Source organism: Alosa pseudoharengus, unplaced genomic scaffold, assembly GCF_046254945.1.
Source record: "Alosa pseudoharengus isolate Yale_2024_CS ecotype anadromous, Long Island Sound unplaced genomic scaffold, YU_APseudo_1.1 YU_APseudo_1.1_scf_17, whole genome shotgun sequence".
Classification (NCBI taxonomy): domain Eukaryota; kingdom Metazoa; phylum Chordata; class Actinopteri; order Clupeiformes; family Clupeidae; genus Alosa; species Alosa pseudoharengus.
The window spans coordinates 8,076,433-8,098,723 of NW_027468640.1; the positions used below are offsets into that span (position 1 = coordinate 8,076,433).

General features: G+C 42.6%; 1 protein-coding gene across 1 annotated transcript; it reads right to left on the bottom strand.

Moving 5' to 3' along the window:
- Positions 1-609: 609 nt before the first annotated feature.
- Positions 610-21,038, bottom strand: LOC143127859 (tyrosine-protein kinase yes-like). The gene is made up of 7 exons (XM_076289575.1): positions 20,779-21,038; positions 18,769-18,852; positions 18,123-18,302; positions 13,989-14,065; positions 13,693-13,846; positions 5,282-5,413; positions 610-803 (listed from the first exon to the last, which is right to left on the bottom strand). Exons 1-7 carry the CDS (start codon positions 20,966-20,968, stop codon positions 610-612), a joined length of 1,011 nt encoding a protein of 336 aa, XP_076145690.1. The 5' UTR covers positions 20,969-21,038.
- Between the last annotated feature and the right edge of the window lie 1,253 nt (positions 21,039-22,291).

Genomic DNA, 22,291 nt, shown 5'->3' on the forward strand with positions numbered 1-22,291 from the left:
TCAATATTCGAACATGAAAATTCCTGAAAAGTCCCAACCCTAATTTGAATATTTTTGTGGTAATGCGTCGTGTGGGTCTTAAAATGTCTTAAATTGGACTTACTGAAACCTGCAAGAACCCTGAGGCTAGCTGACTCGCCTCTCTCAATTGTAATTCATAACTTTCTTTTATATTCACATTTTACAAAACATCCCAACTTTTTTGGAATTTGGGTTGTATATCAATGTGTACTGGCTATTAATACCTACATTTTTGCTACTGCTTGATTTGAAGTCCTCTTGGGACTACAATAAATAGGTCTAAAAAAGTATGCTTATTGTGTGTGACTGTTCAGTAGGCTACTGTTCATATTGACATTTTAAAAGCAGACATAAAAGTAACTCAAAGGTCACTTTCTCTAGTAACTAATAAGTGTGCTTTCATGCAATTGTGAATCAGATTTTTCTTTCAGATCCTTAATGCTTAGCATTAAGTTTGTGGGGATTGAGGGGGCGGTACAGGGGCGGGGGTGTCTCTGAAGGAGGAAATGTCTCAATGGTATGGGACCTTGGCTCATGCTCTCTATAAACAAAGGGGGTGTGGGGTGGTAACCCCTGCACCGGCCGCTCTTACAGGTTTTCCTCGGTATTGGCTGTGAAGTAGTTCTCCAGAAAGGACTGGAGGTAGTCGAAGGTGGGGCGCTCTTCCCTCTCCTTCATCCAGCAGAGGCACATCAACTCATACAGGGACTCGGGGCAGCCCAGCGGGCAGGGCATCCGGTAGCCACGCTCCACCTGCTCAAGCACCTTCTTGTTGACCATGCCTATAGCACAAACAGCAATGCACTAATATTACATCACACTCACAGTGGCATTTCATCCGGAAGTCCATTTAGTCACAACTGTCCGTCATGTGCATGTGTTGTCTGTCCTGTCTTATATCCCCTGTCATGTTACTATGCCTGCTATGAATTGCCAATTGCCAATAAAGTTTTCCGAGTTGAACTAAGTGTTTCTCAATAGTCTTTTCAAGTTTGGATTTGATTTGGCTTCATTCAGTCCATAAACTGCCCACAAACACAGGTGTGAAATATAACTGCCTTGAGAAGAGCATTAGTAATAACTAAAGCCAAGTGGGCTTGGTAAGAGGCAAATATCTTCTACGGTGCACGTCTGCACTCTGACATTTGTCTGAGGATTCCTGCATGGCAGGCACAGATGGCAGTAAACAAGCCAGCCAGATCATCAGAGTGTGCCATTATAGGAGTGCCCGCGGTTTAACGGCACTCACTGCTACAATGGGCCAGCAGGGGGCCCTGCAGACAAGAAGGGGAGAACACAGCAGGGGATAGTGTTGCACGGTGTATCGATACTAAAAAGGTATCACGATGCCTTCACGCAAAAAATGATACGATTTCCGACGTTTTTAGAATCGATACTTTATTAAAATAATAACGTTCTGTGTCTGTGTGAACTGCTGCTCTCTGCTCCTTGCACGCATAGGCAAGTGGGCGTGTCAAGCAGGCAGCTCTGAGTGAGTGAGTGCGCAGCAACGTCAACTAGTTCTTTGCCGACAGTCCTCGGCCTTGTGGATAAAACATGTGAAATCTGGACTGGAACTATTTCGGATACTTCACGAATAGTGAAGGCAAGCCATCAGGTACACAGAGGCCCGTTTGTAAAATATGTTTCAAAGTCATTTAAAAGCAGTAGACTACGCATGGAACTTTGCTAAACACCTCGCAGACATATCCCAACATTTTTAAAGAGTTCAAATAACGACAAGTTAACGAATATGCTATAGAAAACACAACTACATGGTTAGTGCCAAGTTCTTCTCTTCTGTTTTAGTCTAGCCTAAGTGAAACGAGTATGGTTCTCTGGGATAAAGCGAACATTCCTTGTCAGTGAATTTTGACGAGACATAACGAGCTATAATCAATTTGACGAGACATAACGAGCTGTAATCATAGGGTGCTAACGTGATGAAAGCGCAATGTTCACGCCAGAATAACATTACAACACTAATCAATCTATTTCATGTTCGGTCAGCAGCCTACTACTGGTAATATTTGTCATGGCATGTAGACTGCAATTTGTTTAATAATTATTGCCCAGATATAGGATACGTTACCCGAAATGCGCTAATTAAAGCCCACAGCATCTATTACCACCAAAGCGTGTTGAGTCCTAATAATAATAGCGGCTTATTGTTACGTGGTAGCAAATCATGTTATCAAAGAAATAGACGTAATGTAGGAATGCACACAGATATATTACAACAGATAATGGTGTAGTCCTATCTGACGAAGACCTGAGTGGTTGGAACGTCGTACTTGTACACCGGGCGCAAAGAAGACCATCCTCACATTTTTCCCTTTGCAACTGTCAAAGAAATCCCATGAACACGGGAAGGCCTAGGGTAGCCTATACTGTACATCAGATGGCCTAAAGATTAGGCCCCTCTGCATAGCATTCAGTGATTTGCATGCAGTAATTTTAACACTGACCTTGATCTAGCCTAGTTTGGCTATTTAAAGCTACTTTATTGCCAAAACACAACACAATGTAAATTAACTATAAAAAACAATAAAGGATTTAATCACACAAAGTAGGCCTACTATTTTACTGACTATAAAAAATAATAATTATGTAGTAAGTTTAGAAGTTTAGAACCCAGAATTGACCTGCACACTACAAAAGTGCACCGAATTCAACACAAATGACTCAATACACTTGGAGGAGGTATGAGTCCTTTCTTTTCCAGATATCTTAGGATTTCGCCTTAGTATCGTTTCAGTATCGAGCATCGTGATATTTATGGCAGGTATCGTATCGAAATCATAATTTTGGTATCGTGACAACACTAGCAGGGGAGCAACAGACAGAAGATGGCTAAGAGAAAGCGATGGAGAGAGAGAGAGAAAGGGTGAGAGATAGAGGGAATGAGGCAGAGTTAGAGAAGAGGGCATAAGAGAGAGGTAAAGAGTGGGGTGAGAGAAAGTCTAAGTAAAAGTCTAGAGAAAAAGCCAAATGAAACTCAAAAGTGATCGGGGAAGACTGGAAATTTCATCAAGATTGTATTGAACCATGGATGTCAAGATCAGTGTTGCCAACTATTTGAAAAGTAAATGAAATGAAAAGTAGCTAAAGCCAGCTCCAAAAGTCGCTAAATGTCGCTAGATGACGTCACGCGCTAATTTGCATATTAATTACGTCAGCACGTCGTACAAAAAAAAAAACGGTGATGGCCCTTTAATTACTCCTGTTGGTTTTCTCCTACTCATATAGGCAACTTTAAGAGCCTAGTTTAAATATATTTGATTTAATATACTTGTATATTTATTGATAGGCTACATTTTACTTTCTGTAGCCTATCATCTAGACTACACTAGAGCATCAGGTGGCTGAAAAGCAGTCATTTTCAACCTATTCACTACTGCATCTGCTTTGCACTGCTTGAAGTCTGATTATAACGTGACCATAGGGTAGCCTACACGCAATATACCCTTACGGCAATGGCTATAATTTGGATATATTTAGGCTACATAATATAGGCTTATATGTCACTCGGACAGACCTATAGAATTTTTTTTTTTTTACTCAGTCGACAGTCCTACATCAACTTGCATTGACAACATTGAAGCTAGGCCTACATAGCCTAAACGAATGCTATAGGTTTTTCTTGTATGTTCGATTAACTATCTGATTTGCTTGTGAATGAAGTTGTAGCCTACTTCCTTTGTTCAATTGTTGAACGATGCTGGCAAGCGTGTCCGTGTTTCCCTGTCATTGCTCTCGTCTCGTTGACTCTCTTGTTGTAATGTCACCCGAAGTTGCTACACCTTCCAATGAGCGTTGTCTGAGCTTAGATCTATAGAACATCTACTTCCTTGTAATAAAATGGGCGGATACTATATAGTAGGGGTGTCACGATTCTCCAAATCCTCGATTCGATGTAATTTTCGATTTTAAAGTCACGATTCGATTCGATTTTCGATCTTTTTGAAATATTACTATTAATGCATTCCTTATATGTTATTTACTCTTTTTGGTATTTTCCTTTTCTTTTTCAGGGGGCTTTTATTTTTAAACCGCTTTGAAACGGTTCCAACCGCGAGGTTGTAATGTAAACAGAACTAACATTAGGCTAAAACAGAGACGTGAACATATTGAAATGAAACAACACAGAATGTTAATTTGATTGTTTCAGCACACTCCGAAAAGACCCAAGGTTAGTGTTCATGAAATATGTACTTATAAATGTGCATTTTAAGCCTTAAAGTAACTTTGGACTGTAATTAGACCATCTTTTCACTGGCTAAGCGGTGTTGAGTTGAGTAGGCTAAGTTAGTTTTAATTGACGTGAATGAACGAATACTTCCACACCGGTGATTTCAAAGTAGCAAGAGGGGCTTTGATTTCGGTAGGTTGATGTGTAGGCCTATATTTTAACTGGCTGCAGCGATCGGAGTGTTGACGCTGCAGTTCAGCACGTGCATGTGTGTTTGTGCGTCTTGGCATACATGCTGGACGTGACATTGGGGGTGTGGCTGCATCGTCGATTTTAAGTTCGTACTTTTAAGTTCGAAGTTCGAGATTGAGATGTAATTTCGATCGATTTCGAAATAAAATCGAAATCGTGACACCCTTACTATATAGTCATTCCTTTTATAGTCATGGGGCAACGCTTTGGGCAAATTCGCGATGTAATTCACTAACGAAACAGGCATGAGAGGGGAGATTTTCTGATGTTTCAACAACTAAACAGTTTGCCATCTTTGCGAGAAGATTTTTCTCACGCTTTGAGCTGCTGCTGCAGTCAGCCTGGGCAAACCGAAGGATAACGCAAAGAGAAAACAACATTTGTTGTCAGTCGCTAGATACACTTTTCAGTCGCCAGAGATGGCCAAAAGTCGCTAAATCTAGCGGAAAAAGTCGCTAAATTGGCAACACTGGTCAAGATGTCTTAGCTCTTGAGATGTTTTAATAGGTAGTTTGGGAGGGGAGGTTTCTTGGTATTTTATGCCCCCAACGTTGTCTTCAAGGCAGCGTTGCCTGGAAGGCACTAGGGTTAAGCATGGGTTAAGGTTAGAGTTAGGGTTGGGGTTAGGTTTAGGATTAGGTGCCTTTAAATCAGCGGTGGCAGCGCTGCCTGGAAGACGACGTTGGGGGCATAAAACACCATCGAGCTGAGGGGAGAGAGGAGAGAGACAGCCACGCTATGACTTTTATATCCTGTTGACAACTGTTTCATCAAGCTGACCATCTGACAGGACTACGTTACCCAGAAGGCACTCACCTGGGTATGGTTGACTGCCCTTGGTCACCAGCTCCGTCAGCAGGATGCCAAAAGACCAAACATCTGACTTAATGCTGAAGCAGCCGTGCAGGATGGCCTCAGGGGCCGTCCACCTGATGGGGAATTTTTCTCCTGCAAGAGGGGAGAGATGAGGTTGTGATTTCCTAGTATCCACCGGCTGCATCGTTTAGTAATGCAGAGGGATCAGAGAGCTCTCTCCATAGAAACAGTTCATACCAAGATATGCTTACAATGAAAGCTTCATGATAGTATTTTGTGGTGTTTACATTTTTATATTTTGTACATGCAAAAATGATTGTGTCATTACATCAGAGCGTAATAGGTTATGAGAAACCTGTGTCTGGCAACCCCTGTTCTGTTTGTATACCCAAACTACAACAATACAAACAGAACTTGCTCGGTTAGTATTTTTTTCCAAGTATTTAAAAAAAAAAAACGATTTGACCAAAATATGACAGAAACTGAAAATACAGAAAACAGCGAAAACACAGAAATACTGCTCGACATGTAATACATCAAATCTCCAGCAAGTGTCAACAGTATTCAACACTAATACTCCATGGGCCAGACCAGATGTCGGTACCACTCAAGGTGGCAAAGGTTACTTATAATTTTTGAAAATATCCATGCCTGTAGTTAACATTTGGGTATGATAACCCCTCCTGAATCACAGTACATTGTTGTTGTGTTTGGTATCATTTTTAAGGGGACACTGAGCTTTCATTCAAGCCCTTTTGTGAATATGTATGCCAAGTACAGTGGACACTGGAGACAACTGGAACTTTTAATCACACACATTTTCCTACAATTTCTGGCTTAATCATACATTTTCTTTTAGTCCTGTGGCATCAAGTAACTATAGCCTGGAAACCAGACTCTCTGGTTCTCTCAGACTTCGCAGAGAGTCTGGCCTAGATCCATAGACATTTGTTTATTTCCGGGTGGGAGGGCACAGTTTGAGGTTTAAAATCATTGGAGTTCCTTTGAACCAATCACTAACAACCGGCGTTTCGTCATAGGCTACAGAGAAGTTTCTCTGCTGCACGCCCCTAACACGCACGGGTGCATCTTAGCAGCAAACAATCACACGTTTCATCTGCGTAACTCTCGCCAAAATGCATCATATAGTGTTTTGTGAATGTACCCAAGTCAAACTTTCATATAAATGCATAACTACGTCCAAAGCGCCACTTTTAAGCTTGTATGCGTTGTCGTTTTCGGGGGAAATTACTTTTGAATGGGATTCCTATAGGGCTACTACTTATTTGATACAATCGCGTCAAAATCGCTATTTTTCAAATACTATGAAGGCTCGACACAACATGAAACTTTGATCGAAGTATCATCAGTGTCTCTACACATGAACTCGAGCATTGAGAACATTGTTGGTGTACAGAGTTTACTAAAAGAGAGGTTTTGAACAACTCACTTGTTTTTTCTGCTCGCTGCCATTTTGCCATCTTGCAAGGAGTGAGTTGTCCAAAATCCTTCTTTTTAGTAAACTATGTGTACACGAACAATGTTCTTAATGCTCGAGTTCATATGTAGAGACACTGATGATGCTTCGATCAAAGTTTCAAGTTATGTCGAGCCTTCTTAGTGTTTGAAAAATAGCGATTTTGACCCGACCATGTAGCCTACTAAACTACAGTTTGACTCGGGTACGTTCGTAGCCTATTTCAAGTGACAAAATCTATGACTAAAGTTTAGCTGATGATATAACATCCTACTCCACTGTGACTTCGTTCATGACACTCCTGTTGATAGGCTAAAGTATTACTTACATTTGCTCAAAGATTTCATAAGTATAAGTCATTTTCGCTCCCTGTGTTGATGTATTCCAAGCAGCTTCAGGGGCGGGGACGTAGTAATTGAAACACCATGCCTGGGTACGTAATCGCTCTCAGGGACGCCCACTGTTCGCTGGTTGGTCGGCAGCCCAACTGCCGAAGTAAACGAAAGCGGATCAACCTATTCCAGACGGAGTACTGTAGGGAAAATAAATCGACCGGAAGTACGTAGACAGGCCAAGGCCAGGCTATCAAGTAACATCAGAGACACAAAATACAAAAACTGGAGTTCTGACTAACTTGAAATCTCCTGGCTTCTTCTTATTATAACCTTTTCTTTTTACCTTTTCAAAAATGAATGCGGCTCTAACCGCTTAACGTACAGACATGTTGAAATAACCGTTTTGTAGGTTTGGAATTGGGCAAGACAGTTATCATTTCAGATTTTTTGAAAAGTTAAAAATGTTAAAAAACTTATTTTTCTCTCTATGGCATCACAAAGGGGGCTCATTTAGAAGGGTCGTAAAGTAATCAGGTGCGGCTCCACCTGCAATGTCATGTAGCTTCTAAGCATACAATCTGGCGCTCCCTAAACTACACATCCTGTAATTACATTAATCACTTTCAACCACGCTGCTTTCAAGCATATCTCAATTCTTGGTGTCTGCTTCGTCCAACAAACTACGACGAAACAGACGTTCTCTATCGTATCGAGACTATCTCTCCACTCCGTTACATATTCCATATGTACGGGGAATTGATCTATCGAGTAATGTGGATAGTCTTTAAGACACACCGGTTGTACCGGCCACGCCCTTGATTAGTGCTTCATAAGCACCTGTGTTGGCGTGGGACTATTGCTTTTTTGATCTCCACACAAAGACGTGCTAGACTTGAGACACATAGGATGTGGACAACAGAAGCCGCTTACCAGGTAAGTATTGGGAGAATTGTCGTAAGGCTTTCTCCCTGGTTGTTGTACTCGTCGTTTTCTTCCACAGGTAAGTATATCTAATCCCCGACAAGACGTATCACACACGTCTTGGGGAACAGGGGCTTACGGGTTCAGGCGTCAGCCTGCCCTTGCCAGGCGAAATTACACGTGGTTATACGCGTGTGTTGTTGCTCAGAGTGTATTGCACGCGGTCACTCATGAGGCTAACACATTCCGAAGGAAGATAACAATGAGCTGATAGCCAAGGGGCTTACAGCTGGTCTGCCTGCTGCAACGCAAGCCTCCGATGTAAACAAATCCACGTGGGGCGCCAAGGCACGAGATATTGGTCTGAGTTAAAGTTGCAGGTCAGAATTAAAGGTGAAAAAGAATAAATAAATAAATGAATAAAAAAAGGTGTATAGATTAACTACACAATACTAAGTGTGATTATGGCGAGCATGTCCACCCATGTATGCGTGCTATGTGCAGTAAGGCTGCCAACAGAGGATGGGCACGATAAATGTGTTGCTTGTCTGGGGTTCCAGCATGCTGAGGCTGCCAGAGATAACCCTGCAGCTTGCATGGACTGTTTCATTCTGCCATTCCACACAAGAGAAGCCCGTTTCTATTTTTTTAATGGGCAAAGGGCCCTCTCCCACATGATGGTGGCGAGAGTGCAAAGCGGCAGAGAGGCGACCATCCTCCTCCCCCACACAGCATGACAGCAGCAGGGGAGCCGTCCCCCCCCGTTCTCCTCAGAGGAGGCAGATGTGGACGTGGTCTCTCTGTTCCCCTCTGAAGATGCTTGTGCCGGGGCAAGCAAGCCCGGGGTGGCGGGGCTGTGGAGCTCTTGAGCCACCAGTAGCCTCACAGCTCCGAGAAGTAATAAGCAGAGCAACCGCAGCCTTGGATATCACGCTGCCTGAGGATCCAAACACCATCCCCTCCCGCTTTGAGTAGTAGGGTGAGGTGCGGCCAACTCCTGAGAGGGCGCCTATTCTTCCAGACTTTGAGGCAGTGATCCTGAAACAGTTCCTCACCCCTACAGCTAACCGCCGTTGGTCCGGCTACGGCTGGCAAACGTAAGCGGGGCTGAGCGGATCGGCTGTGGCCATCCCCCACCGATAGACCAGTCCTTGACCGCCCTGGTGTCACAAACCGGGGCAGCCTTGGGCCAAGCTGCCTTAGCAGGAATTGTAGAACCATGGACAGCCTACTGGTTAGAATGCACGGTTCTATGGCGGTACAAACTAAACTTGCCAACACAGGAGCCATCCTCTCGCTCTACCTGCGCCACCTCTTTCGTGCTGCAGAGGATGTCACAGCTTGTCTCCTCTCTCCACTCAACAGTGATGAAGGAGCAAGCAGAAGCAGCAGGTAGAGCCATGGCGTCATTTTGGACGGTGAGGCGGCACTTGTGGCTTTCACAGTCCCGCCTCCAGCCGGCTGACCGTGGATGCCTTGTTGGGTTGCCAGTGGAGCCATCCGCAATGTTTGGATCGGGGGCACTGACGATGCTTCAACAGGCTCATGAAGCTCGACGGTGTGCTAGTGAGCTGTCTGACAAGTCAGCCTACCGCCAAAGGAGCCGCCGCCCCTGGCCTACTCAACCCTGGGACCTACCACCATGCCCCGGCTGGGGGCCCGGGGATCTTAGGCAGCGGCTTGAACACCGTCGCTGGCAGCCTGTTCCTCAGCAGGGCAAGGCGAGGGGGAAGCGGGGAGGCTGACGCCAGGGGCCCTGACCACCTCCACCCCATCCCTGATGGTGTGCCATGCCCCGGCTACCCAGGCTCTCTTCCAGCACCAGTCAGAGCTTGGGCTGCAATAGGGGCTTCCCAATGGGTTGTGGATACCATGACCCAGGTCTACCATTTACAGTTCCTCCATACCCCCCACTGTCAGCACCTCACCCTCAACCCGTAGTACAAGACATGCAGCACAGACAATGCTCACCTCACCTCACCTCACTTTTATAAGTTATTTTTCCAAAATTGCCATATAATAAAGAGCATCCTTCGAGCCTTTTGGATAACTGAAACAATATGATCATGGGGGAAAATAGTGCAAGGACATAGTGGTCATAGTGTTTAATAGACTAGCACACAGCATTAAATAGAATAGTTGCATAGGCTACAATACAAGCAAATAGGCTATAACAGACTCACCACTATCAGGCCTAGGCTACAGCTGAGTGCAAAATCTCATCATCACTGTGTCTTTCCATTCATTTTCAAATGTTCTTGTAAGAGCCTGCTCAAAAGCCAATTGCACATAGGGCCTTCTGATAATATTGCAACATTGAACGTAGGCTATGTGATCGCTCGAAATGTTCTTTAAAGTACATAACTCTAACACATTTACATGGACCCGATTTTCACCTCAACAAAGGAACCAATCACAGAACGGAGGGGGGACAGCAAGACGATGATGACACACTGAAGCGCTTATGAGCTACGTACAGACGCATTTGATAGACATTCGTAGCACCCAATAAATGGCTCTGAGCATTCGTAAACCACGTCTCAAATACGAGAAAATGAATGTGTAGTTCCCAGACCCAAACTCAATGAGATGAGGTCTGGCGTTAGCCAGGCTATGTGGCTAGGCAGAGGCACCAAATGTGATGGAAAATTTAAGGGCGAACAGGACACTCAGCATGGCTTTTAGTATCTGCTCTGACAGTCCACTTTTATTGACTGTTAGTCTACTGTTTGAGTTTAGAGATGTACTGTTTTACAGCAACAGGAATGCCGACTCCACAACTGTTGCACTTCCCAGCCAGTTGGCGTAATAGATTGCCCACTATGAATCAGTGACAATAATTCAAAGACAAACAATCCAAATGGATGACTTATTTAGAAATTTAAGCTAGGTAGCATTTCATCACAGATGAATAATTTTGTATACACCTGAAAGTAAAAATAAAAAATCAGGTTGTCACATTAATACCATCCAATCAGTTAAGCCAATTAGAAGCAAATTATTATGACATTATCAATAACTTCTTATTTAAAATGTGCAAATTTGGAAATGTCCTTGTTTGAGGTATCTTGTCAAGTTACCATAGCACTGAAATATTTCACAGGTCAGAGAACATAGACAAATTTAAAGTCTAGAAAAATCAGTCCAGCAAAGGAAAATAAACTCTCCACTGAAGTAGAGGGGCTTGACCATGCAAGGGTACCACAGACAGACAGAGACAGAGATTTTGTGCTTTATAGATAGTTAGATAGATCAGGGTTCACAGAAAGTATTTTACAGTATTTTGAAAATACAAAAATACACAACACTGAAGTATTTTGATACAAAATATGAAGGCATTTTCATTATCTCAATAAAATACAAATTACAAAATAGTATTTTGTATTTGAAATACGTATTTTAAATACATGTATTAGAAATACTGCCCATCCCTGGCTACAGTCAACCTGCAAGATGTCTACTTTCAAATTCCCATTTGGAGTGGGCATTGGCATTTCCTCCGGTTCCAAGTCGGGGGCAGGACCTACGAGTTTATGGTCCTCCCTTTCGAAATTTCTCTAGCTCCACACACATTCACAAGGTGCATGGTGCATCCTCTACCCTCTTCTGGAGAGGATGTAATAATACACGCTAAGCAAACAAAAATGACCACAGCATACAATTACGAGTGAGGAGCCCTGCTTAAGACCTCAAACTTATGTGGATTGATAGAACCTACCTAAAGCTTAGGCCTGAGGCTGCCGCCAATACTTTGTCTGCTGAATGCTCACAGTATGAGTGCACTAAGAAAAGGGTTGTACCATAATTCATACTTGGTCTTACACACACTATCATACAGTGTTGAGAAAGTTCACTTTCTACATGAACTAGTTCAAAGCTCAGTTCACAGTTCATTGTTCATAATTCACAATTTTGAACTAAGTTAACAGTTCCAAAAATGAACTAGTTCATAGTTATTTTTTTCCATATGTTGCTGCAAACTATTATTTTTCAAAATGATTGCCATATAGAACCATGGACAGCAATTATTTTTTTTATCCGTTTTATCACTGAATGCTCTAGTACTAGTATTGACAGATACAGCGATAACTCTGTATATGTAGCCGTAGTTTAGAAGTTTAAATGTTAAAGTGCTTAAATTTTATTCTGTTGCTGTAGTATAGCTCTGTGGCTTGAATCTAGGATGCCATCAAGACATTTCTTCATAGTAAATATACTGCAGCACTTCCTGTGGTAGTAGATGGGTGGAATCTGTCCCTCAGGAATGTCATCTGATCTGCCATTTCTAAAATTAGTGCATGATTCCGTATCTGAGCTGCCCTGTGTAGAGAAGTGAAACCAGCTTATCTCTATCATCCGAGCAGTGGATAATTACATTTAGTCCATGAGCCAGAGGCCCATTTTGGGCCAATCAGTGCCAATTGAGGGCACCAAACTTTATTGTTATTTTCTATGTGTCTATAACACAAAATGCATGTGGTATGTATTATGAAGGGGCAGCAAAGTAAAAGGTAGGGTGAGAAATGTCAAAGCCTATGTTAGGTCACATCCTGAGGGTATATGCTTTCAGAAAATATATGGTTTAGGTGGTTGAATTTGTTTTCACTAAATGGTACAGCCCTAAAAGGTATCAGCCATATACACTATTTACCAATACCCAATGTATTATGCATGGGCAGAATACTAATGAGGAGGCTGGGATATGACTCATGTCATGTTAGATCACATCCTGAGGGTATAAGCTTTCAGGAAATGTATGGTTTATATGGTTGAATCAGTTTTCCCTTCATGGTACAGATCAAAATGTATTATTTGTACACTTTATACGTCCATAAAATCCCATTCAATTCAATGGGAAATGTACAATGGGAAATCTTCAGCTGTGAGTTTGGAAAGTTGATCACACATTTTTGTCATGCGGGGGCATAGACAAACAAAATAAAAACAGTTTTGGTTTGGTGCCCTCTCGTGGCACTGACTCTGCTGGCTCATGGAGTAATTTACATGTATTCATTTAGCGAATGCATTTGTCCAAAGTGACCTACAGCAATGGAATAACATTTAAGCATTTATAGATTTGAGCTACACTTATAAACTCTACTCTTATAACAATAATATAGTGGTTTAACCCATGTGTTATTGTGGATTATCACCCGGAGAGAAGAAATACTCTTTTCTGATTGGCTGGCGGGTAGCCTTTAATTCTGAATAACAGGACACCGTTCCATATCAATGCTTATGAATGGTAACTATAACAACCATAGTAGGACGACGGTTGCAGCGCTCTAGAATCTTTTGGTTGCAGGCTTCCCAACAATGGAATCAACTGTAAACAAGCTAACTGTCCATGCTAAAGTTGTACAACAAGCTGAACTAGTGAGCTTCTTTTTAAACAGAACCGCGTGTTTCCAGTGTTTACAGTGGCAACCGGGTGATAAGCGGGATAACGGCCTTCGAGGTGTGTCCAGTTATACGGAATTAATGGACTTGGGCGGAGGCAACTTTTTTTTGCCCCTCGCCCTCGTCCATTAATTCCGTATAACAGGACACCTCGGCGGCCGTTATCCCTTACGTATGCTCCACATGGAAGGTGAGTGAATGAGTGAGTGAGTGTATGTATGTGTGTGCGTGTCATGCATGTGCGTGTCCTAATATGACATCATGAGCCTTGAGGTAACCTTGTGCAGCTGTGTATTCGTTGTCTTCGATCATTTTGGCCAGGAAAAAGTCAGCGATCTTGCACGTAAGGTTGTCCCCGACGAAGATATTAGCTGCCCGCAGGTCTCTGTGGATGTAGTTCATCCTCTCAATGAAATCCATGCCGTCTGCAATCTGCAACAGAAGGCCAGTCGTTAGGGCTTTCATTTGTCATTTTTCACTGACGCGCACACACACACACACAATTATTCATGCACACACAGTCATACCCACAAAGACACAATATTAGCCTCAAGGCTTGCCATTGCTGTCCTACCTGCACGGCCATGTCCACCAGCTGAGGCAGTTTGAGATATTTGCCCTCTCCCTCCTGAAGAAATTTCAGCAGATTCCCTGCACAACACACACAATCATTACACACCATTAGAAACAAACTCACAATGTACATCTTTCTCACCATCAACTCAGATGGGGGAGGGTGTTGGCATATGGATTTTCCCCCTCATGGGCTGACTTTAATTGTTTTTCCAACCCATGCATGCAAGTTGTTTTGGCGCTGGGGAGAGACTACCATGTGGGTCATTCTGTGCCAAATCGGGAAATGAACAACAGTACAGGATGGCCCGATACGCCTTGCTCAAATTAATCAGAGCTGCAAAAAAGTTGCTCGCAGAAAAACTGGAGAAGTGCTACACAGGCACTCCCGCAGGATTTGGCAGGGCATCCAGGCTGTTACAAATTACAAGGGGGAAAAGCACACAGCCAGCACTTCAGACACCACCCTACCGGATAAACTCAATGCCTTTTACGCCCGGTTTGAGCAGCACTGACCCCCTTCAATTCGCTTACAGGCAAAACAGATCAGTAGACGATACTGTGGCCCTAGCCCTGCACTAACCCCTTTAGCATCGTGACAACCCCAGCACATACAGTATGTCTGAATGCTTTTTCTGGACTACTACAGTTCAGCTTTTATTACTGTTCAGCCCACTACAGTAAGCTAGTGGCTAAACTGGCAGGCCTTGGACTGCCCTCTCCCAGTTCACACTATACACCCATGACTGTCTATCTTCACATAAACTGCTGGATTTCCAAATTTGCAGATGACACATCCATCCTGGGACTCATTAGGGGAAATGATGAGATGTACAGTAGTACAGGCATCAGGTGGACAGCACACAGCATCCTTATGAATAAAGGTAGTGAAAATGCCCTAAAAACAGCTTAGGGTTCTAAGGGTTAACAAAAAGCACGCTAACCACAAATCTGCCAACCAATGGTCACAAACACAAGACAAACGGCATCCAACAGCAGTATATAGTATGCGGCATGTCATTGGGGTTATCAAGTGGGCACCCTCATTCACTGATGTTTCGTTAAGTTAGGCCCACGACACCTCATGAAGGCTTAACAGTGAAACCAGCCTCCTGGAGACACTCCCCTCCATGCTGCCACCATATTACCACATTGAAATATCCAATACCCAAAATACTCTTAACGAGCCTAGGCATGGTCTATGTTGGCTAGGTTGGTCTGTCCCGTTGATGTGGACTGAACCATAACCATAAAAACCCTAGCCAACCACCATCAACCTAGGCACAGTCCGTCACAAACACAAAACAAATGACCCAGTTAGCTTACCTTAGCTTATGCCCCATGTTGCCACCATATTACCACAATAAGCATCCAAATACTCCTAACCAACCTAGGCATGGACATGTTACTAACCACCTGCCTTAGACTTCGTCCACAAATGCCCAATTCAGACAGCAAGCCAATAGCAGTTCTAGCCACAAACCCTCGTGCACCGATTTCAATAGGCCTTAATCGTGCCTCCTCTGCTATTTCAGTGTATTTCGCTCTCTTCAGCTCATTGGCCTCTTCCACTCTGTCTTCCCAAGGAACCGTAAGTTCAATGAAGTAAACTCTTCAATGAATCCGACCACAGAATTAAGTCAGGTCTTAGTCTAGTACTTACTATATGTGGAGGTACCACTATCTGCTGGCCAAGATCAACCTTCATTTCCCAGCCCGCTCCATTTTCCAACTGGCCGGTTTTACACCTGGCCTTCGCGGAACGAGGTTTATCCCCCTGACGTACAAAGTTAATTTGCTTAACCCCTTTACTAGCTGCTAATGAATTGACTTCTCTCCTTTTATCCTCAATTGCCGCTGCCACACATTTCAATACCTGGTTGTGACGCCACGTATACCGCCCCTGGGTAACACTTACCTTGCACCCTGATAGGATATAGTGGAGGCTGCCCACACACGAACAAAGTATGCATTTATCATCCTCACCAAACCATTGACTAAAGTTCTTGGGAGATGGGAGCACATCATATGTAGCACCTAACATAAATCTGATCCTTCCAGCTTCCATGCCCCAAAGATCTTTCCATCCAATCCGTCTTTTTTCCACTCCTTCCCAGTTCACCCACTGCCCTTGTTTTGCCTGTGACACTGCCTTAGTACATCTTACAGTCTGATCCTGTCTTTGCATTTCCTCCACTACCATTTTCCTCTTTTCTCCTGCAGAAGCCTTGCTCCACAAGGGTTTACTTACGTCCACCCCTAAACCATGCTGCACATGGCCCATTATATCCCTATGCCTCAATGCTGATTGAGCTTGCTTAACTGCCTGTTCTGGGTTCCACTTCCTCCCTGCATTAACTGTAGGTGCAACTCTCCTCACCACTGGGTCCTTGGACTGAGTAAGAGTCATTTCCAATCTAGCCTTAGCACACTTAAATTCCTCTGTCAGACTAGATATTGGCAACTCAACAATGCCCTTGCCATACAAGGCTACACTGCTTAAGCAGCGTGGGACTCCGAGCCATTTTCTGACAAAGATCATTTTTTCCAACGTTTCTACCTTTGACAGAGAAACTTCATAAACTGTCAATGGCCACATTAGCCGAGGCAATAAACCAAACAGCAGACACCAAAGCTTGAGCTTACCTGGCAGCCCTGACTTGTCAATTTTTGCAATACCTTGCCTAGTGTCCTGTCTCAAGTCTTCAACCTATATAAGTAAGTATAAGTAAATATACTCTTTTGATCCTGTGAGGGAAATTTGGTCTCTGCATTTCTCCCAATCCGTGAATTAGTGAAACACACAGTGAGGTAAAGCACACACTAATTCCGGTGCAGTGAGCTGCCTGCAACAACAGCGGCGCTCGGGGAGCAGTGAGGGGTTAGGTGCCTTGCTCAAGGGCACTTCAGCCATGCCTACTGGTCGGGGTTTGAACCGACAACCCTCCGGTTACAAGTCCGAAGCGCTAACCAGTAGGCCATGGCTGTCCCCCACTGAGACTTATCACTGAGGCTTGCATCATACCACCTTCCCAGACTCTTCACTGGTTTCTCCAGAACGGTGGGAATCACCTCTTTATTTATAGCAAACTTCTTATCTATTACCTTCCCTTTAACAATTGACAGACTCCTGGACTTACTTGGCTTCACCTTTATTCTGGCCCATTGCAGATTGCTATTTGACTTATCCAGCAACCTGTTGGTGCATGGAACGGTTGACGTCAAGGTTGTCATGTCGTCCATGAAAGCTCTAATCGGGGTTAGGCGTGGCCCTCCCTGCAACTTCTCCCCCCCCCCACTACCCATTTTGAGGCCCTAATAATGACCTCCATTTCCATTGTAAAAGCAAGTGGGGAGATGGTACATCCCGCCATGATTCCTATTTCGAGTTGTTGCCACCCTGTGGTGTACTCAGCTGTAGTAAAACATAGTTGAATATCCAGAAAGCATGCCTTTACTAGGCTTTTAATGCTACCTGGGATTCTGAAATAATCAAAGGCCTCCCACAACAGACTATGCGGTACTGATCCAAAAGCATTAGCCAAATCCAAGAACGCAACGTGCAGGTCTCTCCTCTCACGCTTTGCTAACTGAATTTGGTGCCAAATCATGCTGGTATGCTCTAAGCACCCGGAGAAGCCAGGGATTCCAGCTTTTTGCACCGTGGTATCAATTAGTTTATTCCTTTCAAGGTAACTTGTCAGTCAGCCACCACACTGAAGAAAACCTTCCCTTCAACATTCAGTAGAATAATTGGCCTAATTTGATTAATCTCCACTGCATCCTTTTCTTTGGGAATAAATATTCCCCCAGCCCTTCGCCAAGCCTTGGGAATACTCTGCTTTTTCCAAACTATTTTAATTAATTGCCATAGAATTTTTAAAACATCTGGTGCACTCTTATACAACCTTTAATTTTAATTTTTGTTTAGTTTAAACTAAAATGTAGTTTTATTTAACCTTTTTTTATATTGAATATCCTCGTTTTCTCACAAAAAATGAAAATGATAATATGATCATACAGTAAATGTGATTTCACAGGGATAAATGGCAAATATGAACCATAAATGATATCATTGGTAATTTATTGGTGTTGTTTGTTGTATGTGTGCTATACTCAGGGAATGTGTGCGCACCTTTGCACATGTACTCAGTGATGATGTAGATGGGCTCCTCGGACACCACCCCATAGAGGGTCACCAGCTTGTCATACTGTAGCTTCTTCATGATCTGGGCTTGATGCAGAAAGTCCTCCCGGGACATGGTACTCTGATTCAGAGACTTAATGGCCACCTTGACCTTGATGTCCCAGGTGCCTGCACAGATTTAGTGATTACTGGATACATGTTAAGATGGAGATGTAGAGGGTGAGGTGGAGAGAGACTCAATGCATGGGAGACGGGATGTGATCGATTCTATAGTGAGTAGAGAAAACTAAGTAGACTGTATTGTTGAATATTGGTGGTTTTATTGTTACTGTCATTTTGTCTTAGCCACAGAAATGGTTGAGAACAGAATGTGTATTGCAAGCAGACAGAATGCCAAATGGGGTACCTTAGCTAATTGCTCCCCCCAAAAGAGACAGCTTGACTAAATCTACCCAGGAACACTACCTGCCCCCATCCAATCTGACCCCAGACATGGATGTATATTCTGCTTTACTATATTATCTTGTTTGCTTCTCTTAGCATGCTTAAGTGAAGCTGTTGATGTTGATGTGTCTGTCTGTCTGTCTGTGTACGTGTCTGTGTCTGTGTCTGTGTCTGTGCCGCGGGCTCTTACCCATCCATACATCTCCGAAGCAGCCCTCTTTCAGCTTGTCTACTAGCTGCAAGGACTCATGCGGTATCTCCCAGTCGTCCAGATCTAAATGACAATTTCAGTTACAAATTAATTGTTTGATTTGGCAAGCAGGAAAGAGAGGCTGAAAAAGATTGACTTGCCTTCCCCATCACTAGCCTTGGGCCTCACACAATCCAAGACTATTGTTCATTTGTTTTGTTAATAAAAAAAAAAATTGTTAATTATAAAAAAAAAATGTTGATTCTAATGTTTGTAGGCATGCATTTTAGAGGACTGACTGTCCCACTAATCAATTATATGCAGTTAGCACTGGGATAATAACAGGATCATGCAAACAGCAGGTATGAACAGACAACTAGAGAAAAAAAGCCCTACTGAATGGAGTCAATATGTCAGAAATAATAGGGAGGGAAAGCGAAAACCAGCGCCTTCAGTGGTTTCGTTAAGCAGCATGTCAAGTTGCATAGACCTAGTCTTCAAGAAAATATTATAAAGCCAAATCAGTGAAGTTATCTACCAAAAATATTTTTAGTGTGTATACAGTAATGATCTACTAACTGTGAAAATGTCAGACCCTATTTTGCCTTCTTTCAAAAAAAAAGAAATCCAATATGCTGGACACCTTAGGCTATAGTCTATAGTCTATAATGGGACCATGTCTGATAACCAGAACACTTTCATAGTGGTTGGTGTAAACCAGGACATTTCAGTGTCCTGACAGGCTTTTGTTGGGACTCGGGACACGCTCAACAGGCTTGACAACTCAAAATTGTTAAACTGGGACGTCTGGTCACCCTAAATAAATAGTATAACATAACATTACATAGCCCTTTTTAAACCTATTTTTAGGCATTAAACCTATAGTTTACTATTTTCTCTTGGCAAGAAACCTTAAACAGGGAGAATGCATACTGTACAATAGCCAAGTAGAAAGTAAAAGCCATCCTCTTAGGCTACTGTACCATCACACAGACAAAATAGACCCATGTCTGTTTTCAGCAGGCTGTGGTCTTCATGGTAGGCCTTTTTTCTATCTTGAAAATCAACAAATGAAATGTTGGCAGGTTCTTCTTTTAAACAGAGCCCTATTTTCAGTGTTATATTCAGTGTACTAGGGGAGAGCCGGGATGGTTGTAACTCTTTTTAATTAAACATAATTTACAAAGCGATCGTACCACACTAAAAGCTAATATGTATATTATATATACATTATTTGTTTATTCAGGGAAATTTGACTGAGCCCAGATAGCTCTTTTTTAGCAATGCCCTGAAGACAAACAGTCCACAAAACAGAGTACAAAATACAAAAATGAATACAATCAAAATGTAAGAACACAGAAGAAAAATAAAGACATAACACAGGCAATAGCGAGTTAGTAAAAAACAAGAGCACTGTACCAAAGACATATAATTTAAAAAGCACTTGAATTTGTCAACTGATACAAATACGCTTAGTTTCAGACTTTCTTGCAGTTTGTTCCATTTACAGACCTGCCCACCTTGAAAAAAAATCTTGAGTACTACCATATAAGCCTTCATATAAGCAGCAAAAAACAGACCAAACAACTGTATATGTTGACAATCTGTTTTAAAGCCTAATCCTGACCTATGAAAATCACTGGTGTGCTGGGACTGTACTGTGGATGTCCATTTTTCTGGTCTCAATTCTATCATGTCTTGTCTATTATTACCTCTTTTCAATCCATTGTTAAGGGGCATTCACACGAATGATAACTATAACCATAATGATAAAAGCGTCCACACTGACCAATGATAAGCAAAGTCTCTCCTTGTGTTAATGAATGTGATGACTAAAATGTAATGGGTTCTGATTGTCTGTTAGCTTTTTATCGTTTTCAGAATCGTCTGAAAGTGATCTCCAACGACATCGTTCTTCATGTCGTTATCGTTATAGTTTCAAGTGTAGGTTCAAGTGTAAGGTCACTACAAAACTGGCAACACTGGCACTGGCTGAGAGCAACCCCTTACCTGTATGAAAGGTCTTTGTAGATGGCTGGCTCTGTCCTCCATGTTGGGTCTCAGTGAAGACATTGACTATGTACTCAGTATCTGGCTTCAGGCCTGTGATGACTGTGCTGCATGAATCTGTAGAGATGGTCTGTAGCTCAGTCCCTTCAATATGGTAGGAGATCAGGAAACTGTGTGGAGTCTGATCCATCACATCAGACACACTCCAGCTGACATGAGCTGTTGTAGCCGTCACAGAGGATACAGACAGCTGCTCTAAAGCTGGAACCCCTGCATGACAAACAATTATAATAATTTAACACACAATTTAAACAAGTTGCCCTCTGAATGTCTAATCTACATGTATGGTAATTACAAATAATTAGAAATTATTCCAAGGGGTACAAAAAATATAGTTTATGAGCATAACTTCAGGAACTATAATATTTCTTTACTTGTCCTGATGTTTTTGGTGACTGGATCACTTTGACCCCCTTTCTTCAGTACAGTAGAGACACCGATGGAGTATTCTTTCCCGATTAGCAACTCATCAAAGCAACGTTGGAGAGATTTCAAGGAAAGCATCTTCAGATATTCCCCTTCACTGTGTAGGGACAGCAGGTATTTGACCTCATCCACTCCCGCAGGTTTGCTCCATGTCACTGACAGTGATGTTGTATCACTGGTAACCATCACATTACCAGGCGTGGGAATCTCTGAGATAAGATTAAATTATTATTTATAATCACATTGTTAAGCAACTACACATTTGAATTTATGAACTTAAATAGATAGATAGATAGATAGATAGATAAAAACTTTATTGATCCCCAAGGGGAAATTCAGGGGGTCTCAGTAGCATACAGACATCACACACAACACGCACTTACAGCAAATGGTAAATATAAGTATAAGTATAAAGATATAACCAAACTCCACTGTACAATAGAGACAGTAGGAGATAAGAAAAACTAACAAAACTAAATATACTATATAAATTAAATGTAAAAAACCCAGTGTGCTTGAGGGTGGTCAAGTCAGTATGAGACGCTTGTAATGACAGGGCCTGTAGTTCTGTGTGCAAAGTGAGGTGCTCAAGAGAGTGAGTATCATGGTGAAGGTGCAAAAGTAGTACAACAGTAGTTCTGTGTGTATGGTAAGGTGCTCAAGAGAGTGAGTGTGAAGTGAGTGGTGAAGGTGCAAAAAGTAGTCCAACAGTAGTCCCTTAGTTATGTGTGCATGGTAAGGTGCTCAAGAGAGTGAGTGTCCTGGTGAAGGTGCAAAAAGTAGTCCAACAGTAGTCCTTTAGTTTTATGTGTGCATGGTAAGGTGCTCAGAGAGTGAGTGTCATGGTGAAGGTGCAAAAAGTAGTCCAGCATTAATCCAACAGTGCAATAATAAGGTCTAGAGACCAGCATAAATAATATGGACAAATAGGAGAGCAAAGTATAATGTAGACAAGGTAATATAAAAAACTATAAAAACTATGTCAGTGCAGAAACAGGTTGAGGTAATAGGGTTACAGCCATTCAGT